Source organism: Schistocerca serialis, chromosome 11 (genome assembly GCF_023864345.2).
Source record: "Schistocerca serialis cubense isolate TAMUIC-IGC-003099 chromosome 11, iqSchSeri2.2, whole genome shotgun sequence".
Lineage (NCBI taxonomy): Eukaryota > Metazoa > Arthropoda > Insecta > Orthoptera > Acrididae > Schistocerca > Schistocerca serialis.
Window position 1 is genome coordinate 74,691,835 of NC_064648.1, and position 16,955 is coordinate 74,708,789.

General features: G+C 44.4%; 1 protein-coding gene across 2 annotated transcripts in view; it reads right to left on the reverse strand.

Moving 5' to 3' along the window:
- The window catches only part of LOC126426910 (uncharacterized), a 58,442-nt gene that overhangs the window by 9,501 nt on the left and 31,986 nt on the right, over positions 1-16,955 (reverse strand). Inside the window, exons 4-5 of one of the 2 annotated variants that reach the window (XM_050089014.1) lie at positions 14,016-14,165; positions 12,815-12,998 (exon numbers count right to left, since the gene is read on the reverse strand). In XM_050089014.1, the coding sequence (XP_049944971.1) occupies positions 12,815-12,998; positions 14,016-14,165 (334 nt within the window). The remainder of the gene's footprint in view (positions 1-12,814; positions 12,999-14,015; positions 14,166-16,955) is intronic. The other variant, XM_050089013.1, reaches the window with a different exon arrangement.

Here is a 16,955-nt window from a genome sequence, read left to right on the forward strand (position 1 = left end):
ACAAGGGACGGCGAAAACCTGGGGCAGAGCGTGTATCGGAAACCGACACACACGGACCGATACCTGTACAATCTGTCAAACCACCACCCGAGCCAGAAAAGAGGCATGATTAGTACGCTCGTAACGAGAGCAGGACGAATATGTGAGCCTCACCACCTCAAACGAGAAATGCAACACCTGGAAACTGTTCTGCGGAGCAATGAGTACTCCACAAATTACATTAGAAGTGTAACAGAGCCAAACACTCGGCGAAGTAAGGAACCAGAAGAAGAAATGTCGAGTACGGCCTTTCTGCCATACATTCCCAGAGTGTCGGACAGAATCAGTCGTATATTGCGCAAACACGGCGTAAAGACGATTTTCAAACCGACAAGAAAGATCAAAGAGTGTCTTAGGTCGGCGAAGGAGAAAAGAGACCCACTTGCAATGTCGGGAATATACCGTATACCATGCACATGCGGAAAAGTTTATGTCGGAATGACTGGACGATCAATTAACACCAGGATCAAAGAGCACAAGCGACATTGCAGGTTGGGGCAGGTGGAGAAATCGGCCGTGGCAGAGCATGCACTGAATGAGACCGACCACGTAATAAAATTCGCTGACACGGAAGTTCTGGCTGTAGAGAAGCACTATCACACGTGCTTGTTCAGAGAAGCTGTAGAAATACAAAAACACGCGAACAGTTTCAACAAGAAAGAGGAAAGCCTTAAGGTAAACGGATCCGCTGCCCGTACTGCAGCGAACGACCGTCGCAGGTAGCAAGAGGAGAACCGCACCGGAAATGACCGCGGAGAAGCCCTCGGACGTTGGCGCGCCAGGTACATATAGTCTGCGGCCGCGAGCTCGCCTCCAGTTCACCACCGGCAATGGAGGGTGAAGCTTCGACAATGCCAGCCACTCATGCTGGTGAAACGTCAGAAAAATCATTAGATGAACGTCGGCCGAAGAACCCGAGACAGAAGCCAATAGGCAGTTTGTCAACAAGTGGCCACGAAAGCCATAACAATTTTGTACATAGAAAAGTGATAGGAAAGTGTCGAGATCAGTAAGAAGCAAACACAAACTGCGATTGGCATCGCCAATCTGAGCTGCTGTTGTCAGGGATGGATAGCCATATTAGGGAAAGGAGATCATAATTTGAATGGTAATGCGAATAATGAATATGGGCAGTATAATTCGCAAGCAACTGCTGTCACCTAATTCTCAATGGAGAAACACCAGCCTTTACAAGGACGCTGGTTTGGGAAGCTCCTGTCGCACAGTGGTGTACAGAGTCCAGCAGCTGGAATGCTGAGGGCAAAGCAGAACCACACACCAGGCATCCTTAGGAAAGAAGGGACTGCAAAGTGCTTTGCACAGCTGCAGCAGTGTAGGGCGATCGGCACCCCATTCGTTGTGGTGCAGGCATTGAATAACATTAACATGCTGCCAGCACATTTCCTTAAGCTGACGAAGATGGGGAAGCCAAGTTAAGTAGTTGGTCATCAAGGTAAAGTTCCAGATGGAGATGGCAGTACAACAAAAACAGAAGGGCATGACAAGTCTTGGCAGCTGAAAACTGAAACCTGTGAGTGAGGACCCACTGCTGCACCTTTTGTATGACTCCAGCAGTCGACGTTCAGCCACACCAACAGAAGAGGAGCAAAGGGAAATACAAAAATTATCAGCATATAGGTGGGGAGATATTGAGGACCATTAACGATGATTAAAAAGATTGCAACGCTCAGGACAGAGCCGTGTGGGACCCCATTCTCTTGGATGTGAGGTGGACAGTGTGAGGCACCAGCTCGAGCTCTGAAATGCGTAGCGACAAAAAGTTCCGTATAAAAATCGGGAGCGGGCCCCAAAGACACCACTCATGCAGAGTAGAGAGGATGTGGTGTCGCCAAGTGATATTGTAGGCTTTCGTCAGTCCAAAAAAGGCGGAAATGAGGTGCTGACGCCGGGAAAAGACCATTCAGATGGCAGTCTCCGGCTAGAGTAAGTTGTCAGTGGTGGAGCGAACTCGCCAAAAACCGCCCTGGGAGGGAGCCAGAAGACGCTGAGACTTGAGGAGCCAACACAACGGCCAGCTCACCATACATTCAAGCAGCTTGCACAGAACGTTGGTGAGGCTGATAGGACGATAACAGTTCAAATCTAGCAGGTTCTTACCAGGCTTTAGCACTGGGATGATAATACTTTCCTGGCACTGCGATGGGGAGTCGCCATCGCTCAAGATTCAGTTGATGATGACAAGGAAGTGGCACTGATAATCCACTGACAGACGTTTAAGCTTTTGGGAATTGATGTGGTCTGCCCCAGGGGTTGAGTCAGGAGAATTGGCAAGGGCACTGAGCAATTCCCACTCACTGAAGGGAGCACTATATGGCTCGGATTGGTGTGGAGCGAGAGATAGGAATTGTCGTTTCTCCATTGTTTAATTCTCAGATGCTTAGGTGCGAAGATAATGATCCACAAGACATTCTCCAATTATGTGTGGATCGGCATATACAGCTCCATCTCGAAATTCCATGTATACCTGCAGGAGTCTCATATCCGTAAAGGCATCTGAGCTTGGTCCAGACCTGGGAAAGAGAGGTTCTTGTGCCAATGGTGGAGTTGTATCGTCCCCAATACTACCATCATTCAATGAGCTGACATACCTGGACACGATGCTGTTTGAAAGCAATGACGTGCTCTAGAAATCCATGGTGCTTATGATGTTGAAGGGCCCACCTACAGTCTGTAATGGCCACAGCGATTTTGAGTGACCACCAAGGCACTGACTTCCACTGGGGCAACCTGAAGAACTAGAGATTCAAGATTCAGCTTGGGCAACAATGGCAGTAATGGTGGTCCTATACAAAGGAGATTCAACAGTTGTAGTGCACTTGAAAGCATCCCATTCAGCCTTGGTAAGAGCCCATATGGGCAGGTGTCCAGGCGATGCTGGGGCAGGGACAGAAAGAGTGGAAAGTGGCCACTACCACACAAGTCGTCGTGAGATCTCCAGTGGATATAAAGGAGCAGACCAGGACTGCAAACCAAGGGATCAACGGCTCAGTATGTGTCATATGCCACACTAAAGTGAATGGGGGCACCTATAATGAGGAGGCAAAAACTGAGGTGAGTTAGTAGATCATTGAAAACCTTACCACAGCAGCAATCTTGGTTCCACCCCAAACAAAGTTAGGGGCATTAAAATCACCCAGAAGTAGGAAAAGTGGGGGTGGGGGTGGGACCTGAGAAATTAGGGCAGCTAATACATGGTGCAAAACTTCATCGTCTGGAGGGACGTATATATTGCTGATGGTAATTTCCTGCATTGTCCTCACAGCTCCCAAAAGTGTTTCAAGGGGCATAGGTTCGCTACAGACATAGACATAGATGCAGACTCCACCTTGCAGTCTGTCACAGTCAGTACATGTTTTGTAGTACCCATGTCAGGCACAAAGGGCTGGGGTCCACATCACAGGAAACCACGTTTCCTGAAAAGCAATGCAAAACGCAAATGTAATGCTTAAAAGTTGTCATAATTCAGCGAGGTGGGACAAAAAACCGCCGCAGTTCCACTGGAGCAATAGGTTGTCAGTCATTTGGGAATGCATGAAGGGATCAAGGAGACAGTTTATGCCTCAGTGTCACCATGAGTGCTGGTATCCAGGACTGTTGCGTCTGAAGCGTCAGCAAGATATAGGACCTTGAGGGATTCTACGATCTCCACCACGTCCTCAGACCTGGTACTGCTAGGGACTGGTGGTGTTGGGACCACTGGTGAGCCATAGTAAAGTTAGCTTTGAAAAGCGCGCCACAGCACGTAGCGTGAAGCAGTCGCCCTCCTTTCTCTGGCGGTGGTGCTGTTGTCGCAATTGAAGGCTTCGGTGTCTCCCTCTAGAGGGAAAGGGGAAAAGTGGGCTGTTCGCGTGGGTTTATGATGTGACTGTATGGGCTCTTGTGGAGAGTTTGCAGTTGCGGCATGAAGAAGCGACTTCTCTGCTGGTGCCAGCGTAAGCGACGCGAACAGCGGCTCCATGGTATGCGGCGTTAACTGCTTGTCGCGAAAAGAATCTTCCTGAGCGTGGGTCGCGAGGGGCCTAATTTGCAGTTCGGCTGTATGCTGTCGACCGGCGAGGAGGTTCTGACATTCGGCGCGCCTTCCTGCGTCCTTTGAAATGGCTGGCAGCGGGTGGCTCGGCAGAGGTGTTGCGTTGGTTCAGCCTGGGAGTCGTAACGCACCAGAAGTTGAGTACTGATTGTTACAGATTTTATGAAGTGTAATTGAATTCAATTTACTTATTCTTGTTAATTATATCAACCGTATATTTTGGGGGTTTCCCGCCACTCACTCTCGTCTTCCCACCTGCGGGAAGGTGGTAATATTAGAATGGGTGGTCCGTTTGTCCCCTTTTGAGGACGAAAGGGGGGGGGGGGCGAGTCAGAGTAAATCTGTGGTTCGGATTGCTTCTTTCCTCTCCCAGCTTACCTACGGGTTTGGTTCAAATGGCTCTGAGCACTATGAGACTTAACATCTGAGGTCATCAGTCCCCTAGAACATATAACTACTTAACCCTAACTAACCTAAGGACATCACACATCCATGCCCGAGGCAGGATTGAAATCTGCGACTGCAGCAGTCGCGCGGTTCCAGACTGAAGCGACTAGAACCGATCGGCCACCACGGCCGGCCACCTACGGGTTTATTCGACTGTTAGCCTCTGCTACGTCTGTGAAAGTTTTTAGGCACCAATGGTTGTACTGTTTAAAATGCAAGGCACTAAGAGTGATTCATTCTCTCGCCAGCCATAACTGGTATTACTAGACTCAGATGTAAAAGGTACTCCAAGAAAGAAGAAAAAATTCCTTTTTCTTCGTAGTCAGAACTAGTCAGTTGCATAAGGAATTCCTGCTCATCTGGAAGCTCTAACTTACGTAAATTTGTGTTTATGTATATATGGCTATAATAAAGCAAGGTTGTAAATGTATGCCATAGTGGATTATTTTATATTGTATATAGCCAGCAAGAACTGTTGTGTGTTTTTTCAATTCAGTACCTTCTAAGGCTTTTACTCGACGTGCTTATGTGTTTTACACAGTTAGTTGGTTATGAGTGTGTTTTCTTGCCATGAAAATGTTTGCCATTTCATTACAAGTAGAAATTGTTGCCTTGAAAGGAGAATGTTGCAACGGTTCGCAAGTCTCAACATGTGGTGCTGGAATTGCTGTGGGAAAACATATGCCCAAATTACCAGCAGTTAAAGCACCATGTAGGGGGTAGGACGTATGGCTTTACATCACATCTATATACCATCACCTTGATTTTTTGGGAAATGAACCTACCTCAAAGGGCAAGATGTAGGCGCCAGTAGCAACCCAATTGGTTTTCAGTCCCGTATAGATATGCCGAATGAAGTGAACACCCCACTGTTCTAAATTGGTGTGGTGCTTGTCGTCAGATTGTAAGAGAAGATTGTGGCGGAAAATAGTCCCCTCGACCATGTTGTGGGGGACCATGTTGATGGGGGTTGACAGAAAAAGGAATATGACTGAGCAGGTCACAGGCGAGCAATGCCCAGGGCTGGGCTGACGATACTGTCTAAATTAGGACTGCCACATTTCTCATTTTCGACAATACAGCCACTTCGTCAAACTCGTCCTCAGGGTTCTTGATAAAGAAAATAGAGGCTTTATAGCCAGAAAGCAGTGCCCATCTATTCTGCTGCAGGCTAAATACCTTGGCGAACAAGGTTCTCTCTTTTCCATACTCCTTTGTTCCTCCCATGGTGTAACTACGAAGGGGAACAATTCAGGATCATATCTGTCAACATTGTAGTTTACCCTGCCCTTCTTAGAGATTGCTGGCGCCAGTCACCAACAAGAGATGACTTGGTGCACTTTATTGCAGGTCGTGCGCCCTGATGCCACGCACTCTGATCAGAGGCTCTCTCCACAGGCGCCACCCAGCCACAGCACAGGCCAAAGAATCAGATTCAGTATAACTGTCACCCTTATTTAGCCTTCCTGTGCATAATTCTGATTAAATTTATGTGTGTGTTATCTCTACATTTACACAAAACTGTGCTCTCGAAAATTATGGACTACTGCTTTGTAGGCGTGGAGGTGCCGTCTGATAGCGAGCTAGATGTGTTCCATCAGGTTCACACGATGCAACTTATGTGGACGAGACAAGACGAGTTCAGTATCATTCTGCTCCAGTCACTGTACCACAATCCTGTCTTCGTGTCAGGGTCATCGTCGTTGAGCATGAAAATGTACGGGTTATCTGCATTAGTGTACAGGTAATCCTCAGTTGTCATGGTGGCATCGTTGACAGATGTCATGTAAGCCCAGATGATTGCACCCACTACATAGTCCGGCTTTCGCTGTGCAGCATATATGGACCTGTGCATCTTTTGGGTAACTGTCCACCTGGACGATGGCATGTCTGGACATGCCCATCAGCATAATGTAACCAAAAGAACATGATTCATCCTACTAGAACATACGTTTCCAGTGATCCACTCTGCAGTCTCGATGCGCCTGCTCCCACTACAGTGGTAGTGACGGTTCTGCCGTAACCACGAGCGCCAGAACGAAGACGAAGAACGCAATACCAGAGAAGGCAGTGAAACGACAAGGGCCAGTGGTGCACTGATTAGGGCCGCACCACACCTGCAAGAAGTGAATATAAGCACCGCTCCTGACAGCCTCGTCTGGACATTTGTCGACAGAATTAACATGGATTAGCAGAGAGTGCTACGAGAACTGATAGTTGTGATCCACAAACTTTGTGACAGACTTGCCTAAACACTGCATGTTGCACAAGACTCTGATTTATATTGCATGTCGCTCATCGTTTGCGACACCTTTGTACATTAAAATTATGCATTGTCAATCTGCTTTAAGGAAGTGAAACTATTAAAGTTATTAACTTGAATTGTTGTATAGAATTCCGAGAAGGCAGCATCCCTTAGGCAACCTATACGAGGCGAGTGGGGAAGACCCAACAGTTGGCGACAAGGATGGGATGGTCCGTCGACTTGGCGCTTGCATGTATCTTCTTTAAGTTCCAGATGCTTTGCAGTGCCTCCATCAAAATCAACTTCGCCACTGTCCTGTACACAATGATTTTTGAGTGTCTCTTCCCGCTGATTCACGGGTCCAGAGAGCAAAGCGGACACAGCACTTCAAGACACCGCAGGACGACCCCATTGAGGTGGAGCCTTCGCCTCCTCCGCCTCCTCTCGTCCTACCGATAGAGCTGGATCCGCCCACAACACAGCAGTCGCCGCCATCTACATCTGGTTAATGGCACTAGGAGGTGGACGCATACCCTTTTGGTGGTACCCAGGGGGGTCATTTTTGCCAGAGCACAGGTCGGAAGGCGGGGTACGGCTGGAAGCTTGATGTCCCCTGCAGCCACAGCTTTCGGCCCATCGTTGCGCCTACACTCATTCATCCCCCGCCATGGTGGCACTCAATACAAGACCCCTTTAACGAAGACGAAGAACGCAAGACCAGAGAAGGCAGTGAAACGACATGGGCCAATGGTGCACTGATTAGGACCGCACCATGAATGGATTGACACCTGCAAGAAATGAATATAGGCGCCGCTCCTGCCAGCCTCGGCCAGACATTAGTGGACAGCATTAGCATGGCCTAGCAGAGAGTGCTACGAGAACTGATAGTTGTGATCCACAAACTGAGAGACAGACTTGCCAGAACATTGCATATTGCACTAGACTAGTTTATATTGCGTGTCGCCCATCGCTTGTGACACCTTTTTACATTAAAGTTAAGTATTGTCAATCTGCTTTATAGAATTAAAACTACTAACGTTTTATGCTTAAGTTATTGTGTAGAATTCTGAGAACGCAGCATTCATTAGGCACCCTATACAAGACGAGTGGGCAAGATCCAACAGTGATGATTTAATCTGTCCACATGCAAACTTGTATCAGATCATGCAGTATGCATATTCACATTCAACAACGTGTGCCAGGTTTTTGCTGTGAACCACTTGTGCCGGCACCAGAATTCTATTGTGCCGCCAGACCATCACCTGCCCTGCTGTACAAAACTCTGACCTCAGTGTCCTGAGATGGGATGTGGGCGCTCAACACATCACTGTCTGCTCGTGGTTTTACTGGTCTCCAGCCACTTTCTCTAGATGCCGACGACACTGGCACGTTCAAAGCCTCTCCGTTTCTGAGGTTATCATTCGTAGGCACTTAGTCTTTCATAACTTGTGATCTTTTATGTAAGGTGTTTAACGTGTTCGCACAGCCGTCAGCGAGGAAGGTCTTAACTTTCTTCTACCTGTACATCGATGTGCTTATTGGAACCATGTATAACAAAAGTCTTTCTCGACACACGTTCTGCTCTCTTCTTGTTATCCTTACTAACACAATTCTCGACCTGTCTTTTAAATATTGTCGTAGTTTGTTTTGTGTTCTGTTCTAACGTTTATTTCCTTCTCCAGTGGTTCCCTCATCGCTTTTTTAGAAATTTTATTAGGATTGCGTCCCTCAGATTTTCGTAACTCTATAAATTGGTATAATTCCTTTCCTGTCACGTACTTTACTGAGATTCGACTAATTTTGAATATACTGCATACAATATATTTTAAACTTTTTCCTCGACAGTATGTACACTGACCTTAACGATATCGTATGTTTCGCGGTGTGCATGTTTGCTTGTCACGTCAAACAGAGAGGTACCTGGCATTTCTACAGATTCTCGCTGTGGTCTGTCTCTTTAGTAATTTTTTTGTATACTTTCTTCTCGTTGGATGTTAGCATGCACCTCTTCTTGTGTTACATCACCTGCATTACTTTTATGCACGACATTTGGCAAATGCTTGTCAGTTCCCAGTTCGTGATGTAACTTCAGAATAAGTGTTCTGTCTTCCATGATTATGTATTACTGTGTGTGAATTGTATTGTCCACGTATGGCGTACGATGTTTTTAAATGTAAATTGAATCTACAGTTTATGCATGCCCATAGCTGAATGTCCTGGTTCACCAAAGCACGAAGTACTGGAATCTCTGTGGAGCAGGCGTTGTGTTTCCTTAAATTCACGTATGGACTTTGTACCAAAATATAAACTTTACAATACTTCTTTCGCTCCCATACATCCCCTTGAATAATAAAGAAATTGTTATGTCACACAATACCTTATTTTATTACGCATTAATTATATTAAGAAAGCATGTTGAATACTGTCATTGTTGCTAATTGAGGGCATGTATACGCATAGTTCACGTGCAAAATACGTAGTCTTTGACTTTAACAGTGAGTGCATTAGCAATGAAATCACTATATGGTCCCGTGCATTCACTACAAACACATAATACAGCTCTCTTGGGAGCCTTACTATGCTTCGCAGCAGGTGCATAAACACACTGCCTGTGTCCAGTGGCCTATGGAAGGACAGTGAGGCTAGGAAAGAGGAGCACGCTGGTCAGAATGCTGCGTGCTTTTGGCACCACGTCAGTAGAAGCCTTGTGTGTGGTTCTGGGGTCTTGCCGCATTGACATCATTATCCACCACAGAGCGGCGGTGTGCTGGGTCATGAGGGGTACACATGAATAGATTCCAGTAATAACAGGGGAAAACTTTGTAGACATGAGTCAATTAAATAACAGCCACCTTGAGACCTGAAAAATGGACTGGGAGATGACCGACAAGGGCCATCGTGTTTTCTCCTTCTTCCACAATTTACAGGTACAGCTTCATCACAAGCATACGGATCCAAGCCGTGCCGTTGTTCACATTGCGACTGGGCTTGAACGGAGTGGGCCTTAGTTAGAGTACTACACGCACATGTGGGGCATATGGGTCTCCTGAACATGTGACATTACATTCAACACCCTCACACATATAAGATCTGTAACAGAGTATACGGACATCAAAGAAATGCTACGAGACGCAGACAAATAGTGTGCTCTAAGCAACGCAACTGTTAAGGTTTCAAGAACACTGCACGAGATCTACAGACGAGGAAACTCATATGGCCCCGAATTCATGGTACAAACTTTAATGGTAGGTACAGGACATTGTAACAAGGATTTATTGTATAGGAATGTATAGTCGCAGGTGACGCGGTGAGGCGTAAACAGGGGAAAGAGAAATGGAGTGATCGGTTGGTGTCACTGCCGGTAGAGGGCAGTAGATGAACATGATGTATCGCAGTAGGGACAAGCGCCATTCACAATTGTGCTGCCGTAGACGATGGGTGACTTTACGTATGCAGAAAAAGCAGACATGCATTACATGTACGGCCGTGCAAATGGTAACGCCAGAGCTGCGTTACGAATGTATCGCGCGGAGTATCCTAATCGACGAATGCCGGATCATAGAATTTTTCAACGGTTACATCGTCAACTTTGTGAAACAGGTACGTTCGACGTCAACAGACATGACGCTGGTCGATTAAGAGCTGTACGCACTCCAAGACTGGAAGAACGCATCTTGAACATAGTGGCTGATAGACCCGAGTCAAGCACAAGAACTGTTGCGCGTGACGTACATGTGAGTCATCAGACTGTATGCAGAGTGTTAAATGAAAATCGCTTACACCCCTTCCATTTTCAAAAAGTACAAGCATTGAATCCGGCAGATTATCCTCTTCGCGTGAACTTCTGCCAGTGGTTGTTGCAGCAATGTGCGTTGCAGCCGGATTTCGTAGGTCATGTGCTATTTACAGATGAAGCGACATTTTCACGCGAGGGTGTCTTTAATGCGCACAATTCCCATGTGTGGGCAACAGATAATCCACATGCAACGCGTCCACATGCGTATCAACAACGTTTCGGTATTAATGTGTGGGCTGGTATTGTGAACGACTTTTTGATTGGGCCATACTTACTACCCACGCGACTCTGTGGCGAAAGCTATCTTATTTTTCTGCAAGAAGTGTTACCAGAACTGCTGCAAGATGTTCCGCTCGCCATTCGTAACCGCATGTGGTTTCAGCACGATGGAGCGCCAGCACACTTCAGCACTGCTGTACGGAATTACCTGAATGCCACGTTTGGTGCTAGATGGATTGGGCGTGGTGGACCAGTCCCTTGGCCACCCCGATCTCCTGATTTCTCTTGCCTCGATTACTTTTTATGGGGACATCTTAAGAGTCTTGTTTATGAGACTCCAGTTGACTCAGATGAGGATCTCGTTGCTCGCATATCTGTAGCTGCTGCAGGTGTGCGTGAAATACCAGGCATCTTTGAACGTGTACGCCAATCGCTGCACCGACGCTGTCAAGCATGTATCGCTCATGGTGGACGCAATTTTGAACACTTACTGTAAACATGACACTTGTCAACAACGATTTCAATAAAATCTTTCGTTTTCCTTTCGGCCGTTATTTCCCCTGTTTACGCCTCACCGCGTCACCTGGGACTATACATTCCTATACAATATATCCTTGTTACAATGTCCTGCACCTACCATTAAAGTTTGTACCATGAATTCGGGACCACCCTGTATAAGATCTGTAACAGAGTATACGGACATCAAAGAAATGCTACGAGACGCAGACAAATAGTGTGCTCTAAGCAACGCAACTGTTAAGGTTTCAAGAACACTGCACGAGATCTACAGACGAGGAAACTCATATGGCAGATCTCAGACAGGCACATAACAACCACAACAACACGATCCTTGGGAGGACACAAACTCAGACACACCACAGACATTGATGTAGATGTAGGCACAGAAAATGACACAAGCACAGCAACAACATCAGACAAAGACTCATATTATAAGAGGTTCAATACCTAAAACAGACAAAAAAAGATAACTATAAGAAAGGAGGCATCGCATGTGATTTTTTCATTTACTGATATGCATTTTCAATACAACAGTTAAAAATGGGAAGGAAAACGACTAACTGAAGAACTGAGACACTCATTACATCTAAGGAATATGCTATATGGTGAGGCGAATCTTTAGGTTCTGTGTTTCAACTCCAGCCTATGATATTGCTTAAAAACATCATGCTCAGAGACATACAATATAACAGCACACATATGACATGTATATGGGTAACTACATCTAGCCATGGCAACACAAATAGTGCAATAGTATGCCCTAGATAAGATCTAATTAGTGTCACTACTCCATAGACAGTATAAACGAATAAACTCGCAGTCACTCGTGATGTATTTCATTTAGTAAGGTTTCTGCCAAGGCCCTCCCACATGGAATGGCAACCACACAAATCATAATTTATATGTTATATTTTGTTTTAACAGTGAAATAATATTTGGAGATCATTCCTTTCCTATGTTTCTATTTTCTGTTCTAAATTACTATGATTTATTAATAATCTATTTCCTACAACTAATTTAATTTACTTTGTAATTAATTGTTATTACCCTCCTTTTATAGCTCAAAACTAATTTTACTAGTGATGTAGAACAATGCAGTATTATACATAAAATTGCATAATGCACGAGATGCTTTTTAAAATGTCAGGTAGGTCTTTAAATATGCAACAAATGTAATGCAATGTGCCTTCACAGTTTTTCGTGAAGTCAACTACCATTATCTGCTACCATCGACAATCGATATGCATTAATATAAGTCGATATCAGGATCCATTTAGGCAAAAATTTCCCCATGCTGAGTCAAGATCTGTTTACAGAAGGCCTAGTATGCCACTACACACGACTCCACCCGACCACACGCGCAGCAGGATTGCAGATTAGCACGAGCAGCCATCTTGACCATTATGTAGCGACCACCGAAAATTTGTCCCATACTGGCTGTCGAATACGGACTTCTTGCTCATCACTAGCAGTCGCCTTTACTACTAGGCTGCCTTACCTCACGACTGCACGTGTGACTTCCAGTTTCATTGAGTCTGATGTTCGAAACAAATGAATTCCAAGAACTACTGCCAGACGACCTCATATTCAGCTCTCGTGGCAGACTAAACCTCCGTCTCTTACAGACGCCATTCATCCAATGGTGCTGTTCCGGCTCATTCTGTGAAATGCAATTATAGTGCCTGCAAAACAAACATGGAAATAAAACTGACAGCTGAAAGTTTGAGCCAAGTGAGGTTGTTTGATAGGATGACCTACTAGTTAAGGCTACTGCTTGTTGCAAATGTTAAACAAGTATTTTACACCCAGTATGGCGCAAATTTTCAGTTGTTGCTAAATACTGAAACGTCAAAAACTAATTTGAAGAAAAAATGCAGGAAATCACATAAAAATTAATCTTCACTCTACAACATTCCATAACCTTATTCTGCTGATGGATATTATTTTTACGTCTTTTCCTTCATAATGACCCATCATCATTTCCTTTTGACGACCATAACGAACTTGTACATAATTATTTATTCGCATTAAAGTAATATTTTTAGTTACAATGCAAAAATGTAGCACACTGGACTCGCATTCGGGAGGACGACGGTTCAATCCCGTCTCCGGCCATCCTGATTAAGGTTTTCCGTGATTTCCCTAAATCGTTTCAGGCAAATGCCGGGATGGTTCCTTTGAAAGGGCACGGCCGATTTCCTTCCCAATCCTTCCCTAACCCGAGCTTGCGCTCCGTCTCTAATGACCTCGTTGTCGATGGGACGTTAAACACTAACCACCACCACCACCATAAATGTAGCTGTAACACCAATTTTATACAAATTTACTTTAGGAGATGGGAAACCACCACTGACACAATAACTTTCACCCAACACACCTATTCATTCACTAAATTTGGAGAGAAGATGTTGTTTCTCGTACCTTTGTCAAATAACTGCATGAGTGGATCAATTGTGGTCTGAACAGGTTGTAATTCACACTCTGTTCCCACAAGCATATCTCGAGAAACACTATGATAAATGCTTACACAAACATCAAAAGTTAACAAATAAAATGCCGTTTCTTGACAATTATAACTTCTATTTTATCGAAAAATACAATAAAGTGAAATTCTGTGTTAGGATAATATCACTTGGCTAACGCCCTCATAAGTGATATGGTGAATGAGGAAATCGTGCATGTATAGCGACAGTACTCACCGCAGGAAAGAGACGGAAACATCGTCAAAGGTGGGAGTGGGGCAGGTAGCTGTGTGCTTTGCAGCTGGAACAGGAGCCCTGCTGCACTTTTTGTGGCCCATGTGCAGCTGACTGGTCGGGGTGACCTCGCTGTCTCCAGTGGCTGGAGTGCTGTGCAGAGACACAGGGTGTGGTCACGCAGTGCACACGGAGGACAGAGGGCAGCCTACTGCAGACAATGCTGCTGAGAATTTGTCCAGACACAACTAATAGAACACACACTTTCAACATCAGTAGTAGGTCCTCTGAGACGAAGGACTTACCCCTGTGCTAATCGGTTTAGCCCCCACACTAGTAGCATTGCTTAGCAAACAACAGGCTGAATAAATTAAAGTACAAAGAAAAGATACATGCTAAGGTCAACATTTAGGTTGAACTGACATGACAACTAGTCATCAGCGTAGTTTAAATACATAAAAACCACATTCCTACAGAAATAAAAATAGAAATAATCTTTACATGTACAACTTGTACCATTATCGTCAGATAGTATCGGTAGCTGTTAGGGACTTGGCTGTAGGATGCACAGCTGGTAAACTACAGAAGAGTAGATTCTGAACTGTGCACCAAAAGAAATTTAGAGAAGCAAGAGATACAGAATGTGTGATGCTGTGCATCTATTCCCTTAATACATTTAACTGTCACCAAAATAGGCAAGTAAATATATTTGTTTCACGTTGGCCAACGAACACTGTAAATAAACTAGCGAACATTGAGCATTGAGTAAGATAAAAAAGGCAAACAGAAGCATTCTATACATACACTTATGGGTGATATGTAGTCAGAAGTTATTATTTGAATGAAAATAGAAATTCTGTTTAATTCTTATGTTCTATATATACAGTTCTATCACACTGTGGTAAGAGGATTTCCTGCAGAACGAAGGAAAGAGTTGGATTTAAATTAAGGAGACATGGGTTACGTAACACAGGAGACAATGTAATGTTGTGTAAAGACGCATTAAATCATTATTAGTCATTAAATGTGACTAAAGTAAGCAGTGGTTGCTACAAGTGAGGAGAAGATACAGGTTGATGAGTGGAAACTTTATCAGTGATGGAAGCATACAGACGGTGTTCGGAAATTCTCTTTACAAACTGCTAGGACTTGTAAAGGGGGCAGAGTACTTAATATTTTGAACAGGAATCCCGTTTGGAAATGTACTGTATGCATTCTACGACAGTTTGAGTTCACATGTTTAAATCATGTACTTCTGCTTCAGGAAGTGAATTAAGCATGATGTAGTACAGTTATTAGGTAACAGACCGAAAGTAAACATAACGAAGCATCAATTTATCAGTTCCGCACATTTGTTTGCATTAACACTTAAACATTACCTTCTGCATGTACAGTATTCTACGTTGATTTTAGGTGTTGGAGTAATGTGAACACGTAATATTTAAGTGACAATACAAACAAGGAGGATTACCTGATAAAGGGATCTTTCGTTGTGTTTCTTTCGAATTGTTATCTAATGACTGTACTGCATCACACCTAACTCAGCTGCTCAAGCAGAAGTGGATGAGTTGAACATCTGAACTGAGACCGTCGTAGGAGGGAAACAGTATGTTTTTGGACATAGATTCCAGTTCTCACGCCCCTCTACAAATCATATAAGTCTCTAAAGGAAATTTCTGAACACACTGTACACGTACACACACACACACACAAACACACACACACACACACACACACACACACAGATATATATATATATATATTTAAAAAACATCTGCAAAAACCAAATATGTGTGAACTATTGGGCATTAGGATTTTATGGCGCGTTTGTTAAGTGATATAGCATATAAAAAATTATAATGAGACAAAAAGTCTTATGAATGCTCATATTGTGGGAGATCTATCAGTAACTGCAATGTATGGGCTAGGGAAGGTCCTAACACTGTGAAGTTCTTTGGGCAGCCTTCAGAAACAGCATACAGAAGTACAAGCAAGGCCGGCAGGTTACTAGACAACTGACAGATGTTCCACCAAGAAGCACATACAGCGTTTTGACTAATAAAACCACCTCTCCTAATGTGCTAGAAAATGGGAATGTCCAAATTACAGCATATATCCTTTGGAACAACTGAACAAAATGCGAAAGGAAATTGGGAAGCGTTGTGTAAATCTGCGCATTTTGTGGATCTTCATGAGTTGTAGAGACTGGCTTGTTGTCTCCTGAAGTGACCGCAGGCTGTTTGAGGAGTGAGTACCTACAACTTCCTGGAGACGTACTTGTGCCACGTCCTGCAACGGAAGTCTTCCTCATGATTCGATTCAGGACCGCACCATTCTTCTTGGAACCTAGCACACATCTTAAGACGTGTATCTAATAACACTGTACTATTTGTGGAGAATAAACGAAGTTTGTTGTCTGAACCGTAGGTATATTTCAGAAATAAACATAGAAAGTGAAGGAGAAACATAGAAATGAAAATGCAGTAGTTATGTGGAAATAGCGATCAGTCTTACCGTCTTCTGTAGATCACCTATTTTTTCCAAGATTTGATATTTATGTCATGACAACGTCAGAGATGGAAAGTTTTAAATTCTTTTCTGATCTGTTTGAACTGCGCTGTAGAGTTCCTGGTGTTAATGTCGGACTACACGCTTGTTGATCAACGCCATCTTTCCATTATGCAGCATATGCCGCTTGTAAGTATCTCATTGTGAACACCAGCAGAGACAGCAAACAACAATATATGTAATACTGAGTAAAGAGATTTATGGTAAATTGCACATCACACAGAATAAAGCCTGTAGGCTCGCTGCCCTGGCTGCTCACACTACACATCTTGTGTCCACGGTACATCTGCTGTGAGCAGCACATCACTGTGTCCACCACTGATATGGCTCCTGCCGTCTTCACAGCAAATTGACCACTTATTCAGATACTTTACA